The sequence below is a fragment of the Typopeltis vanoorti genome, chromosome 2 (genome assembly GCF_054136105.1).
Source record: "Typopeltis vanoorti isolate ZY-2024b chromosome 2, IOZ_Tvanoo_1.0, whole genome shotgun sequence".
Lineage (NCBI taxonomy): Eukaryota > Metazoa > Arthropoda > Arachnida > Uropygi > Thelyphonidae > Typopeltis > Typopeltis vanoorti.
Window position 1 is genome coordinate 27,593,681 of NC_143550.1, and position 16,632 is coordinate 27,610,312.

At 36.3% G+C, this 16,632-nt stretch overlaps 1 protein-coding gene across 3 annotated transcripts in view; it reads right to left on the bottom strand.

Annotated features, from left to right (window-relative positions):
* The window catches only part of ari-2 (E3 ubiquitin-protein ligase ari-2), a 208,768-nt gene extending 194,258 nt beyond the window's left edge, over nt 1-14,510 (bottom strand). Inside the window, exon 1 of one of the 3 annotated variants that reach the window (XM_090404136.1) lies at nt 14,322-14,510. Coding sequence is in view for 1 of the 3 variants with exons in the window: in XM_090404128.1 (XP_090260254.1) it covers nt 14,039-14,062 (24 nt within the window). In the remaining 2 variants the exon portion in view is untranslated. The other 2 variants (XM_090404144.1, XM_090404128.1) reach the window with 2 other exon arrangements.
* Between the last annotated feature and the right edge of the window lie 2,122 nt (nt 14,511-16,632).

The following is a 16,632-nucleotide window of genomic DNA, read 5'->3' on the forward strand; positions in this document are numbered from 1 at the left end:
AGACCACTAATGGTACTAATATACTATAGGCTTTGAACCTTTTATGAATGATAATCACATCAAAAACTGCTTAAACATTTTCTGCTCATCAAACTCTGTATTCCCTGGCCTATAGCAACATTACACTAAATATCCTATCTTCCCAAGCTCATCTGACATCATATACTTTCAAAACTATTAGTGCTATTTCCCTCCAAATCTTCCACTGAAAGGACACAACTCATCACATCATAAGCAATACTCCACCACTGCATTTGCCCTTCCCACCAAATTATGATACCCTTCTATTCCTGTAAGTATATCATCTTCCATTAACCAAGTTTCAATAAACCCAATAATCTTATGACCAGCTGAGGCTATCAATACCACTAATTCATCTTCTTTATTCCTGATATTCCAGGCATTTGTATAAAGAAACTTCAGCATACTGTCAGTATTTCAATACCTATTATTATTACCTCAGCACTCCATTTGACTCTATATAACATCATACATTTCCCAATTTCCCCAGTGTCTATTCCCACAAGATGCCGCTATGATGACATTCTCTCCAGCTGCTTATGTCTTTCCTCATTCAAATGCAGTCTCTTGCATACAGCTCTCTTCTATTCTCATATGCATTCCAAGCATCCATGTAATCCAAGCCTCTTTTTTAACACATTCTCACTATATTTAATTTAATTTTATTAATGCCTCTTCTGCATTATTATTTTTTGCTTGTTTCTGCATTATTATATCTAGGTAACACACTACCTTCCCTCTCACACTCTTTTGCTGTATAACCTCAAACTTCATCAAATCTCTCACTACTCAATTCACGCTACCTCTCATGTCATTTGTACCCACCATCACAATCATCTCATTGACTCTTTCACCTCACTAAATTGCACAGTAACACACACACTATCGTTACTCCCAGCAAGCTCTTCTCTAGCATTCTATTTTGCACTCCAATAATCACTGAATCTCCATATATATATCACCTTTCACTGTTCCATTCATTTGTTGCTCACCTACAGCCCTCTCTTATCTGCCAATTTTTTTAACTGCTAGGATGCAAACATCCTGCAAGTATTGCATGTAGCAAAATCTTGTAGTAGGCAGTGAAAATATAGTCCTTGAATGGTGGCAGGCAGAGCAATAATGTATCAGCAAACAGACTTACTGCACCCACCATTACCAATATCCATTATTAATGTAATATAATATTATGTCCTTCTTTTATTTCCCCAAAACATTTATATGTCTGCTATTTGTTTCCTATTCTGCTGTTTAGATTTCTAACAATGACAAGCTTTTCCTTTTTGTCAAATTGCTTCCTCTATTACTCAAAACATTACTTCTTCCTTAGCAGAACTTTCGGTACAATCAGAGTTCTAATTCTCACTGTTCAGTTCCCCATTTTGGTAACTGCCCACATTACCTGCAACTGTGTACCATTCAAGATTAGGTACTCTTTCCTTCTTTAATAAATACTGCCTTAATCTGATATTTTGTAGTTATTTCAAAAAACCCTCAGTTGTTTCTTTACTTCTTTGTTTTGATAACATCAATTATACTAAATGTGGTACTTTTTTAATTCTTCGGCCAGTTCCACTTCTTTTTCATTCAATATTATTTTTTACAGAATGGAGCCTATCTTGAATTCTCCTGATGATGAAGTTGGAACTATAACACTTGGTGCCATGTTAGATGATAGGTTAAACAATTTGAGAATCCTTCTCTGAAGCAAAAACAACTTTTTAAAGCCATTTCAGTCTTTAGATAGTAGACGAAAATCATCTATCCTTGGTCAACAAGGCCAGGAATGCTATTCAACAAGCCTTAACTTTACTTAATTAAAATGCATAACAAAGTCTAAATCTTTAGATCCGTATTGAAATATAATGTCCTGAATTACTGTAATAAGAGAATTAAAAAATCATGCTCATATAGTCCATATCTAGCTAGCATTCTCAAATCAGTCACTACCAAGTCAGATAATTCCAAATATCTGGCCCTTGCTTTAGAAGAAAATCTGTATGTGTTTGTTGTTTTGCATTATATATATATATATATATAGGAATAGTTACTGGATTTGGGAACATGTTAAAAGTATTAAATGACTAAAGACTGAGATTAACATAAAAAGTTTTAATCACACAACTAGTTTCATCTATCTTATATGTTTTTTAGCACCTGAAGAAGAATACTGTTCAGATCCAGTAAGGAACTGGATCTGAACAGTATTGAAAACACAGCAAAAACACTGTAGAGGCTAAAGTCTAGATGAATTTAAAAAGAAGAACAATCTCCAACTGTATTATTAGGCACATGCATGTGTGTATCCACGATCTTGTGCACGCCAATATTGAATGGCAGAGCTGTGGCAGTCTGATAAGATGTAGCTTAAATTACTATTGATATGAACAGGATTTAAGATTATTTCTTTTGACTCCAAAATTTTTCTTTCTATCTCATCATAACAATGGTAAAGTTTGTTAGACTTTTCTCAGAGTACTGGATGTGGGAGGCCCTCCTCATTCGAATTTGCTGAAAACAGGACATTGCTAGACTAGATAAGGCACTGGCTCGAGTTCTTTTGTAGTTGATGTCTCTTTGGTGTTCTTCGATATTTACTTCGATTGATTTTTCCGTCTGTCCAAAGCAAGGTTTGTCACAATTACAGAAAATTTGACAAACACCGGGATATTTGGGACCATTATGATTAGTCTTTGGTCAACTGAGAAGGGAACATAGCTTAGGCAGTATTGTGAAGAAGGTCCGAATGTTCAATTTTCTTAAGATTTTTGCTAATTTTGGAGAGATAGAGCTGATGTAAGGAATAGAAATACTGACCTTAGAAACTGTAGTATCTTCATTACAGAGTGATGATAATTTGTTGATAATTTTCTTTGAATAGCCATTTAACTAAATTGTGCTTTGAAGATGATTAAGTTTGTTGCTAAGATCCTGTTCATCTGAAAGAAGTAAGCGAGCCTGGTGTCCAAGAGTAGATATGATGCCGAATTTCTACAGAGTATAATGGTGAGGATCAGCATGGAGATATCTGTCTGTATGGGTCGGTTCCCTAAAAATAGTGATTTTGAGTTTTTCATTTAAACAGGACAGTTTTACATCTAAGAAAGAAAGAGAGCCACCAATTCAGATATAAATTAATGTTAGGATGTATATTATTTAGGTGTCCTTAAAAGTTCCGGAGGGTATCAAGGCCATGTTCCCAAATTAGAAAGATGTCGCCCACGTAGCATTTCCACACTTTAGGTTTTAAAGGAAAGGATGAAATGGCCTTTTCTTCAAAATCTTCTGGGTAAATGTTGGCAAGAACTAGGGACAAAGGGTTTCCCATAGCTAGGCCTGAATTTTGCTTGTAGATTGTGTCTTCAAATTTGAAGTAACCAGAGTTGATACATTGTGTCAATTAGGTCATGATCTTTTTAGATACTTTGTCTTTTAAAAGGAAAATGACTTCTTTCATAAGAACATTTGTAAACAATGAAACTATGTCAAAGCTGGCCATGATATCTGTGTCTTTGATTGTAATATCTTTGAACTTGGATACAAAATCTGTGGAGTTTTGCACAAAGGATGAAGATTTTCCGGAGAAACATTTTAGAGAAGAAGCAAGATATTTAGAAAGCATGTACGTTGGAGAATCAATACCTTCAACTATAGGACGAAGCAGGATATTCTCCTTGCGAATTTTTGGAAGACCATATAGCCGAGGAATTAGAGGATGGAGAGAATGGAGTGAAGAGCATAAATTTCTTAGTAATTCTGTTGGTGTTCTCAGCAAATTGTTTGTACTGTTCTGAAATTCTCTTACATTTAAAAAGAAGAACAACCTCCAGATTATAATAAATTTAGTTTAATCCTTTATCCAAGTGTGAGCAAACAAAGTTTGCGCCTGAAAGTATCTTCAGGACTGGGGTAAGGTGGTAACAACACCAGAGCACTCCTTGCAAAGGTGGAACAAGCTACCAACACTCCTATCTCAGTATCTCCCATAATGCAAAACACATTTCCTTGCGGATATGTCTAATGTTATGCATTAAGGGAAGGGCCACAACCCAGACTAGTTTCGACCTTTATTGAGGTCTACTGGCCTGGCTCCCACTGAAGAGACCTCAATAAAGGTCGAAACTAGTCTGGGTTGTGGCTTTTCCCTTACTGCATAACATTAGACATATCCGCAAGGAAATGTGTTTTGCATTATGGGAGATACTGAGATAGGAGTGTTGGTAGCTTGCACCACCTTTGTAAGGAGTGTCCTGGTGTTGTACCACCTTACCCCAGTCCTGAAGATACTTTCAGTTGCAAACTTTGTTTGCTCACACTTGGATAAAGGATTAAACTAAATTTATTATACTCTAACCAAGTGAAAAATAAACTTTCAATCTCCAGATTGTTCTTTTTGGAGATTATTCTTCTTTTTAAACTCATCTAGGCATTAGCCTCCAGTGGTTTTGCTGCTTTTTTAATACTGTTTAGATCCAGTTCCTCTACAGTTCCTTACTGGGATTTTTATGTTTTTTAGCACCTGAAGAAGTCTATATTAGACGAAACTAGTTGTGCAATTAAAACTTTTTATGTTAATCTCGGTCTTTAGTCATTCAATACATTTAACATATATATATATATATATATATATATACACACTAGGTGGCTCTGCCCCCTGCTGCCATAGGCTAAAAAAAAATATTAAAAAAAAAAGATAAAAATATGATCCATGGGAATTATATCTTTGAAACAGTGTAACACAAAGGTAATTCTTAGCGAAGGAAGACCATGCTCTATAAAATAAAATAAATAAATATGCTAATGTATTTTATTCCCTATAGGGAATAGGCAAGGCTGTTTAAACCCTATCTAACTTATGGAAAATGATCTATCTCCACCAGTAACCATTCAAACAAAGCTGGGCCCAAACTATCATCAATTATAAACATTATCTGATGAAGTGAGGCAGACAAGTGCTGCCACCTTGCAATCCCTAGAAGAGTATATTATTTGTATGAAATAGCACTGGTTCTACAGTCAGTTTTCTCAAGTTTACATGATGAAAAAACCCAAGTTTCCAGGAAAGAAAAAAAAAACCACTTGACTGTGCCCAAGATCAACTAACTATGGAACTAATTGAAGAAAGGATCAGAAAAATTTCCTCTAGCCAATGACTAGATTTGAACTGAGAGCAATGCTGTTATTTTCAAAAATGTTATTTGATAAAAATGTCATAATTTATCCTTGCTTTATACAGCTCAGTCACTTGTCACCAGCAAACAAATAAAATTAGTTGCATAACTGCTGATATAAATTAATGGAGGTTTTTCCAGATTTCTCTCTAGTATCTAAAGAGAACATAAAACCAGGAGAACCTTAAGGATGCCCTAAAAAAACATTAATAAAAAGCAAGAATATGGCTCATCAAAATTTGTGAATAAAATACTAAATAAGTGTCAAAAGTATGTTCTGTGAAAAATAACTATTTAGAATAATTATAAAATATTCATTAAGTTCTTTAACACATATAATTATAGGTGTATACCTCTCAATTATTCAGAATTATTAATTAACCTGTCATTCACGAGAACTGATAAAATGTTAACGGGCCAAAACTATCACTAATTATAAACAGCATCTGATTAATATATTCTGTCACATAAATATTGTGACAGAATATAGAAAAAACTAAGTAACCTCTAAAATTATATGGATGGAATAAGTGTCCTTATATCAGGCAGGCTACTGTAGACACCCAAAAAGGGGAAAATCACCTGCACACGAATTTATTTATTGCTTATTTCAATTTATGTATTGTTTTAAAATTATTAAATTATCATTTATTATTTTAAAATTATTCTACTGTTTCAGGAGTAAATTAAGAAGCACTACAATTGAAACTGAGTCAATCAAAGACTGTAGAAAGAATGATGTGCAGTTTGTAGATGTTTGAAGTGAGTTTTATGGTTCAAAAGATTTGTGTATGAATTGATAGATTGTATATGAATAGTTTTTTTTGTTTGGATCAGAAGAAAGCAGTGGTTACTAAAAGGTTCAGAGTGGCAAAATAAGTGAAACTAGAAATGTTATGGGACATTCAGGCAAGCATGTATCCAGCTGCCTGCCTGGGTCATGAGTGTGAGTACAGAATGATCACATAATGCCTAGTGCAGTCTCCAGATCTTGAATTTGAATGGCAAATGTAACTGGACCTAAATACCATTAGCACCAAGAATAAGGATGATGTGTTTTTGGCACTGGATAGTTTGACTTGGTCAAAATGGATGCATTCAAAAAGAAGCTGACTCTTTGGGATAGTTGCATACAAGAGGAAAATATAGAAATGTTTCCACTTTTGGGAGAATTTTTGATTGCTGCTGATGTCAACAAGAAAGTCATAATCAACATAACAAGTCAACATTTAAGGGCGTTAGCTGAAAACTTTAATAATTATTTCTTTGAAAATGAGGATCCTCGTGAAGGTAACCTTTGGATTAATAATCCCTTCTTGGAAGATAAAAAATCATGTGCACTTGATCCTCGTGAAAAAGAAAAGCTGATTGAGTTGTCTTCTGATATCACTCTGGTGTCCAGACATAAAACGCAATCATTGTCTCAATTTTGGATATCACTCGAAAAAGAATATCCATCTCTGAGTTATAAAGCTATCAAATTGTTGGTCGTTTTTTCGACTTCCTATTTGTGTGAAAAGACTTTCAGCCATGTCAGTAATAAAAACCAAACAGAGAAATCGAATGAAAGAAAACAGAGAAATATTGTGACAGAATATAGAAAAAAACTAAGTAACCGCTAAAATTATATGGATGGTATAAGTGTCCTTATATCAGGCAGGCCACTGTAGACACCCAAAAAGGGGAAAATCACCTGCACACTAAACAATGCTCCAGCCATGTATATCAAATTTTCTAACCTCTAAGCAGCAGCAGATGTCACACTAGCTAAAAATTGCAATTTTATAACATTGGATTTAATAAGTAAAATACTATTTACATTGGTTTCAGCAACAGTGAGAATTACAGAAGATGACAGAGTCACAGGGAGAGAATGCAAGGGATACTGTATTTTCAGGAAGGACAGAGGAAATGAGAAGAGGGGCAGATATTATTGATGATAGCTGAAGAACTGCAAGAGAGAGAACTTACATGAGGGTACCTTATGTGAGTTAGAGACCAAAATGTATCACTTTCTGCTACAGACTAGTGAGTGAACGAAAGAGATGGATGCCATGCATTGGAAGATTAGCACAACGAGTGCAGGGCTGAACAATAATTATGGGAGACTACAACTATGAGGAGAGAGAGAAAGGGCTTGTAGAGGATGGAAATGGAATTTAAACAGCTAAGGGATAATTACTCAAAACAGCATATGATCAAGGGAACCCACAGTTTGAGTACTGGATCTGATAACAGCATCACATGTTCATAATCAAGAAAGCCACTCTGTCTTCGATTGGGAAAACTGATCATGCAGTTTTGTCCTGTGAGGATGCTAAATGTATGGAATTAAGAATGGATATACATGAGGGGAGGGGGTTGATAAACACCTAGAACAAAATTGATATTAAAGCAACTGATATAACCACAACAAAGAACATACCAGTAACAGAGTTATGAAGGTAACTCATGTTCTTATATTGACGTTGAAAATTTATTTTTCACTTGGTTAGACTATAATAAATTTAGTTTAATCCTTTATCCAAGTGTGAGCAAACAAAGTTTGCTCCTGAAAGTATCTTCAGGACTAGGGTAAGGTAGTACAACACCCGGCAACTCGTTGCAAAGGTGGAGCAAGCTAACATCACTCCTATCTCGGTATCTCCCATAATGCAAAACACATCTCCTTGCGGATATGTATAATGTTATGCATTAAGGGAAGGGCCACTACCCAGCTCCCACTGAAGAGAACTCAATAAAGGTCGAAACTAGTCTGGATAATGGCCCTTCCCTTAATGCATAACATTATACATATCTGCAAGGAGATGTGTTTTGCATTATGTGAGATACTGAGACAGGAGTGATGTTAGCTTGCTACACCTTTGCAACGAGTTGCTCAGTGTTGTACTACCTTACCCCAGTCCTGAAGATACTTTCAGGCGCAAACTTCATTTGCTCACACTTGGATAAAGGATTAAACTAAATTTATTATAGTCTAACCAAGTGAAAAATAAGCTTTCAACATCTTTCTCTAAATCCAGAGTAATTTAATAAAAAGGTGGCACACCGTTTGGCGTGCCACCACTCCTATAGGTAAAGATGACCTTGCTAATGCTTCTGCCTTGTATCTCCACTTGGGCCTGGACTCCCACTGAAGAGACCTCAATAAAGGTCGAAACTAGTCTGGGTAGTGGTCCTTCCCTTAATGCATAACATTACACATATCTGCAAGGAGATGTGTTTTGCATTATGGGAGATACTGAAATAGGAGTGATGTTAGCTTGCTCCACCTTTGCAACGAGTTTCCCGGTGTTGTACTACCTTACTCCAGTCCTGAAGATACTTTCAGGCACAAGCTTTGTTTGCTCACACTTGGATAAAGGATTAAACCAAATTTATTATGGTTCTTATATCCTCGTACATTCTTTCTTGTGGAAATATCAGTTGCTTTAATATAGTTTTTGTTCTGGGTGTTTATCAGAACTTTCCAGACTCCCCTCATAAGTGAAACTATTTAGCCAATGATTATGACAAACTAATGAGGCAGTTTGAAGCATTTAAAAGAAAGAAAATTTCAAAATGATCACTCAGTAACTCAACTATTTATTTTGGTTCAGTCACCTTCCTACCAGGAGCATTATTTAAAGTCATTCTACCATAGTCATTATTTAAAGTCTCTCCAGCCAAAGGCTGTAGGTTCAAATCCCGCCGTAGGATTGGATGTTTGTGATTGTCTGTGGAAAATCTAGTGGTGGTGGTCAGCGGTAGATGGCGTTGGTGTAGTTGCGGTCAGTTGGTGGAGTCAGAGCTGTAGAGCAGGTGCCCTCTCTCAATGAGTCTTTGGACTCCCTGAAGGTGTCTAATAACAATAATAATAATTCTCTCTCATAATCTGATTTGGCTTTCCAGTTGATTTTACAGTTGCTGATGTTACAAAGATGCGCATCAACATTGAGGTAGATGAATAGGAGGTGTTCAGCATATTAAAAAATATGAATGTAAACACGTGTGGGAATGGATGGCATATCAGCCCATGTACTATGTGAATGTGCAAAATAATTGGCATTGCCTCTAATGAAGTTGTTCAATCTGAGTCTCGTCTCTGGCAGGAGTTCCAAGGGAGTGGAAAGAGGATAAGATAGTACCACTACATAAAGCGAGGCTCCACGACAGAGGTAGCAAACTACAGATCAATTAATATATCAGGAGTGGTTGCTAAAACATTGGAAAAGTTGGTGAAAGGTAAAATATGACAGTGGGTGGAGAGGGATGCAATACTCTATAATGGGCAGCATGGCTTTATAAAGGGTAGGTCCATCTTGATAACTTATTCACATTTTATAATAAATGTAAGAGCAGAATTGGATAAAGGTAATGGCTACACCATGATATTGCTGGACTTTGCCAAGGCATTTAACAGAATACCACATGGAAAATTATTACAATGGTCTTGAATTATTACATTTAACAGAATACCACATGGAAAAATTAAATTACTGGAGAGGATGGGAATGGATAGGGGGATAGCTGATGTACAGAGATCAGAGTAGTATATGCTGGAGTGCAGTCTAGGAGAATGACGGTGACTAGCGAAGTACCTCAGGGTTCAGTACTAGTGCTACTACTCTTTAATTTGTATATTAATGAGAGAGAGGGAAAGATTTAAAAGGGGATATTCAGTTGTTTGCTGATGATGCAAACCTGGGGAGAGCAATAGTTGAAAAAGGTGATGTAGATATCCTGCAGGGAGACTTAAATAAATTGATATTGCAGGCAAATGTTAATGACTGTTAATTAATGTTGCAAAATGTAAGATTATGCACTTCGGGTTGAAAATGCTGCATATGGTGTATCGCACTGATGGTATTGGTTGGTACGAAATTGATAAGGCTAGGGACTTGGGGGTATAGACTGGAAGGAAGAAAGATCACAGAGCAAGAAGGAAATAGAATTCATATACCTGCTAAGATATAATAACTTAAAGTATTATTTAATAGAGGGGGGACTAGGGGTGGGAGAGTATTAGACCTGGTCATAGGATCTGAAGAGCTATCCATAACCAAGGAGACAACATTGCCTCTAAATGGTAAAAGTGACCATGTAGTCTTGACTTGGGAGATTGCAAAACATGAGATTCTATCAAGAAAGAGTATATGTGGAACTACAAGACAGATGATTATGACAAACCTAAGAGGAAGCTAAAATCTATGCCATGGCATAAAACACTGCAAGGTAAGAATGTTCGTAGTGCATGGGAGGTAGCTAAAGATTATCTAGAGGAAGCAGTATTAAATTGTACACCTAGGGATTAAGGACGGTTAATCAGGTTGGAGTTAGGTGGATGAGTAATATCATTAAACATGAGCTGCAGAAGAAGAAAATGCTATGGAGGGTATATAAAGAGAAAGGTGACCAGCAAACTCATGAACAGCACAAAGCTCAGGCAAGAAAGGTGACCAGCTTGGCAAGGAAGTCAAAATCAGATTATAAGAAAAATAGCACTGAGCAGGCCAGAGGAAATCCTAAAGTGGTTTTTCATCTTTGTGGCAAGTAAGAAGAAGGATGACTATGGAAGATTAACCTTAATGACTGATGATGGTCACGAGGAGACAGAAGTGGATAAAATAGCTGAGTTACTGAGTGACCACTTTGCAAGGATATATCATCCTAGTGAGGTTACTTCTTTAACCAATGTAAAAGACACTAATCTGGGAACAGAGGTCGATCGATTGGAGTTTCTTAGGACATTGCAGAATCTCAATGTAAATACAGCTGTGGGATTAGATGGGATATCATTTAGGATTTTGCAAGAATGTGCAAGGGAACTGGCAATGCCTTTGACTAGGCTCTTTAAATTAATTCTCAGCTGTGATAGAGTTCCAAGGGAGTGGAAATAGGGCAAAATAATTCCTCTGAATAAGGGAGGTTCTAAGACTGCAGTAGCAAATTATAGACCAATCAGTATCTCAGACGTGGTGGTAAAAGTACTAGAAAAATTGGTAAAAAAAAAAAAAAAAACAGAATTCAAGAATGGGTAGAGAACCATATGAGGATCAACATGGGTTGGAGTAACAGCTGGGTTGGATAAAGGAAACAGCTACATGGTGATTTTACTGGATTTTGCAAAGGCATTTTGACAGAATACCACATGGAACTCCGTTATGTGAATTACAACAAATGGGGATATGACACTGGTTAAGTGGATAAGAGGGTGGTTGGTGGACAGATATCAAAAAAGTGAATATGGAGGGAGAGAATCAAGGTGAAAACAGGTGATTAATGGTGTGCTGCAAGGCTCAGTGCTGTGACCATTGTTGTTTAATTTGTACATAAATGATATAGGAAATAATCTGAAAGAAAATATTCAGTTGTTTGCTGATGATGCAAAATTAAATAAAGTAATAGCTAATGAAGGCAATGTGAAAGACTTACAGGACAATTTAGATAGGCTGTCATGAAATTCAGTTGATATGGGGAAAAGTTAATGGGTGTCAGTTTAATGTCGAGAAATGTAAACTTATGCATTTTGGGTTAAACAGATAACAAGCCGTGTATCACACTGACAGCACTGTAATCTATGAAATAGAATGAAGCTAGAGATTTAGGGGTGGTGGTAGACAGAGAGTTAAAGTTTAGAGGACATATTGCTAAGGTTGCTTACATTAGCCCATAAGATTACTTGGTTAATGAAGAACATACTAACAAGTAGAGATTAGGAAGTTGTTATTCCTCCTTATAAGGCTTTGATACACCCATATCTGGATTATTGTGCTCAAGTCTGGGTCCCCTGGGCTTCTTGGGGATGAGGAAGCAGTGGAGAGGATTCAGAGGTGAGTGATCAAGATGGTGAGTGGCCTGGGGAATGTTCCTATGAGGACAGATTGAAGGTGGGTGATTTGCAGAAGTTGGTTGATAAGAGAAAAAGAGGGGATATGACAGAAACATTTCAGTTGCTTAAAGGGTTCTATAGCAGTGGCACAAAGAAAAATTTAGGGAACACCAAAAGCATTAGTGTCATAAAACTAACAATAAAAATATGTATAGACTTGCCTTTTATAAAAATGGAACTTATCTTAATGCGATACTTGAGCTAATCCAGTTTTGCAGATTTCAGCAATATCAGTCTAATATGTGATATAGCTACCCTCATCTCTTTGTTTATATTAGTAAGTCTTTCACGCTTTTTAGTTTTTATAAAGGTTAATATTGAGAAACCGAGATCACACAAATATGATGTTGAAAATTGTAACAAAATTTTCAGTGCCCTTGTGGAGAGAGCTGGGTATTCGGCTTGGACAAAAATCCAAAATTCCTCAAGGGCTATTTCAGAGAATTTCATTTTTAGAGTACCATCCATTGACAAGGTAACTAATTGTTCTTCTTGTAACAAAAATTTACAACTCGATGTATTAACTGTGCCAAATGGATTTTGTATCCAGTCATAACTATGTGTATTTAAGGAAGGAAAGTAACTTGAAATCTTTTCTTCCAATATTGTTACATTTTTACACATTAAAAATAGTACCTATAAATGATATTCTATTGGTTTAGAAGTCAATGCACATAGCAGTCTTCAGTTGCTAAGATCAGAGTAGCCAATTATGCTCAGAACTGTGTCATATGACATCTTTCACTGAGGGAACACTTGTAACCAGTTCGCAGAACACAAGTGTTCCCGGAAACACCGGTTAAGAACCAGTGTTCTATAGGATAGATGCACGGGAAATGTTTCAGCACTTGGCTAGACGAACCAGAACAAGGGGTCATACTGGGAAGTTGAATAAAGAAGTGGTTTGTAAGGATGTGAGTACTAGATTTTTTGCTTGGAGAGTTGCGAATTAGTGGAATGGGTTGCCATAGTCAGTTGTGAGTGCTTTGTCTGTTAATGGGTTCAAGGAGTGGTATGATAAATTATGTGGACAGATTACGTCTCCTGCAATGAGTCTTCGGACTCCATGGAGGTGCCCACATAATAATAATAATGGTGGAAAAGGAGTTAAAGTTCAGAGTGGCATATTGCAAAAGTCAGTAAAATAGCTCAACAAGTTACTTGAATGTTGAAAAACACACTAACAAGTAAAGATAAGGAAGTTATTATCTCTCTTTATAAGACTATGATTCGGCCACATCTTGACTACTACACACAGATTTGGTCACCAGGGTTTCCTGATAACTAGGAGGTGGTCAAAAAGATTCAGAGATGAATGACCAGGATGGTGACAGGTCTGTGTAAAACTTCCTATGAGGATAGATTGATGGTTTGTGGGTTGAAGTTTAGTTGATAGGTGGAAAAGAGGAGACATAATAGAAACTTTTAAGATATTAAAGGGGTTTTATTAAATGATGCAAGTGAAATTTTTCAATATATGATAAATAGAGAACTAGGGGCCATCATGGAAGTTGTGCAAGAGTGTGGTTAGTAGGGATGTGCTGATCAGATTTTTTGTATGGAGAGTGGTGAGTGAGTGAGCGGAATGGATTGACAGAATCAAATGTGGGTTCCCTGATGGTGAATGGATTCAAAGAGAGGATAGGATCTGTATGTATGATGGTTGATTTGGGTCTCCATGGAGATACTGTAAATAACATCAGTGAAGATCCTAATTGATGCACTAAAGCTTGTCATCCCTCCCATAATAAATCAGAGCAAACAAAAATGTGTTCATTTATGGTTAAATAGGAAAAAGGGGGCCTATCTATATTTTCGAATTATAATTTAAAATGTAATTTATGAAAACAAGTTACATTAATAAAACGAATATTTATAAACCTTATCAAAATCTGCAAATCTTCTCTCTTAAAACTAGTCTTCTCCCCGATAAAAATGTGTTTACATGTTCTCACTAGAATTTGAATATACTTACAAATTTCTCTTGATCGCTATCCATTTATCTGAAGTGTTCTTATAGTTGTTGTACGGTGACCCAATTAAAACACAATGCTGATTAGCTTAAATAAACACATTCGAATTACTAGGAGAAAACGGAAATAAAGATGATAATACTGAGTATTGTTAAAATAACCATGATAATTCAAATAAAATTTTTATCATCCTCTTCTGTTGATTTATTTTATATTTGGCCACTAACCTTCAGTATCACAATGAAATAGGCTTACACACACACAGCTATTCCCCAAATTGTTTACCTTGTCGATCTGTGATGCCGATGTTCTTAAAAACCTAAGTTGATTCCTTAATTTAGTCGTTTTCGTTGTTTGGGTATTGTGCCCTATAGCTTACAGCAACCACATATACAACACACTGCTAAACAATCACACCTGAAACACATTAGCAGACGGAAAAGTTTGATGAACCAGCATCTCATATTCAATGAATCCGACGATACCAGATAACTGGACCTCTGGTGAGTAAAGAATTTTTACCATTCCATTTTGTTTCTTGTTTTTTTAGAACATGATTGATGCATTTATTACTACGTTTGGTAATGTTGTTCAAGGGCACATGCAATGAAAAAACTAAAATTTATAGGGCATTGTACTGATAATTAATAACTTAAAAATTCTTTAACCATTATATACAGTGCGGTGCTAGTGGAGATTGAACTGCCGACTCAGTCTCCAAAAGTTAGATTTTACTCCCTATACGGGAATAAAAAGGGTTAGCTGATTTTTAAAACAACAACAACAACAACAAAGAAAAAAAAAAAAAAGAGCCTGTGCGCTTTCATAGAGTGCAGACGTGTTTTCTAGTGCTCCCTATTGTTAGTGACCCGCGCGACCCTTTTCCCCGATCCCCAAGCTGCAGGCCGCAGAGGAAGACCGAAGATCAACCGTAGCTTCGCAGGTTAATGCGAAAGTTAACCAAGAAGGAGTAAGTACCTCTTTGTTTCACCCATCTCGTGATATGAATAGCATAATGAATAGAAATAACGGTATTGAAGCTAAAGTAGATAGTGAACAAGAAAATCGGTCTAAAGGTTTTAACTCGCAGGACCTATTAAAATCGCTAAACTTAACACTGGAAATAGACTGGTCTAAAACTGTTATTCTTAAATGTGATGCAAAATGTGGTCCTTACACCGAGGAGGACATAATTAAAAGTCTCACGAAAAGGAAGTTAAAGGAAGTGATGTGTGGCATTTAGGTCATCTAAAATACAATTATGTATTTCTACTGTCGTTCAAACAACTGACCGTTAAAGAACGATTTGTCAGCATGGGGAACATCCAAGTGAGGAATGGCACCTGTGAAATTATTAATATAAATGCATGTAGGAAATCAGAAATTTTAATATACTGGATGTCACCCCACATACCAAATCACTTGGTTGCTCTCCACTTTGAAAGATTCGGAAAAATAGAATTTCTGGAAACATATCAACAATTAAAAATGAAGACTGGTCTCATGTCCTAAGCAACAAAAAAAATTAGTTATAGAACTCAACGAAGGTGCAAAAATTGACGACATCCCATATATTATACGAGTGAAAAAGGTTATGGGAATAGTCGTCATCCCAGGAAGACCTCCTTCCTGCTTCCGCTGTAAAAAAATCGGACATCTACGTAGACACTGCAATGAGCCGAAATGTGAAAAGTGCAACCGCATAGGTCATGCAGCAGATCGATGCAAGAGTAGCATGTACGCTTACATATTGAGGCAAAACGAAGAGTCCTCAGAAATGGAAGGCGGAGAAGAGGATGTGCAAGACACAGATGGGCATAACAAAGGCAAAGAAGAAAATAGGGAGAATAACAACGGAAGCAACAACTCATCAACAGACAGGGAAGAAAGAACTTCACGTTACAAAAAGGCAACAAACGATAAGAGGGAAGAAAGCAGAGAAAATGAAATTCCAGAAAGTCGTCCTGAGCCATTAACAAGGGAAGGGATTAGTGGAAAGATTTGTACAGGTGACAAACAGGAAACCTCAAATGAAGGTTGGTCGATTGGCAGAGCCTCTGTTACTAATGGCTCAGTCAAGTAAGTTTGAGCGCGGTTAGTAGCTGAAAGGGGATCAATCGTTCGATGCTGTTGGCACACTCTCCCTCGATGAGTCTTTGGACTCCCTGGAGGTGTTAAATAAAAATAATAATAATAATAATAATAATATTATTATTATTATTATATTATTATTATTATTATTATTATTATTATTATTATTATTATAATGAATCACAAATAACCCCTAATTCGAAATCCCAAGGGGAAACAAGTAGCAAATCGCCAGCAACACAAAACGTAGCTCCTAAAACACAGCGAAGAACAAAAATTAAAGTCACACCAAATACTACCAGAGCCAGAAGCAAAACATAAAACAACCCGAATAATTGTAACAGAACAAATCCGAATCAAAATGAAGTTAATGAGCCTAAATTGCCACGGGATAAATACCAAAGAATGCAAAAACCTGCTGATCGATGAAATTCACAAAAAATTGCCAGACATCGTAATGCTGCAGGAAACAAGAATTCACGCGCCAGAGCCAATAACACGACTA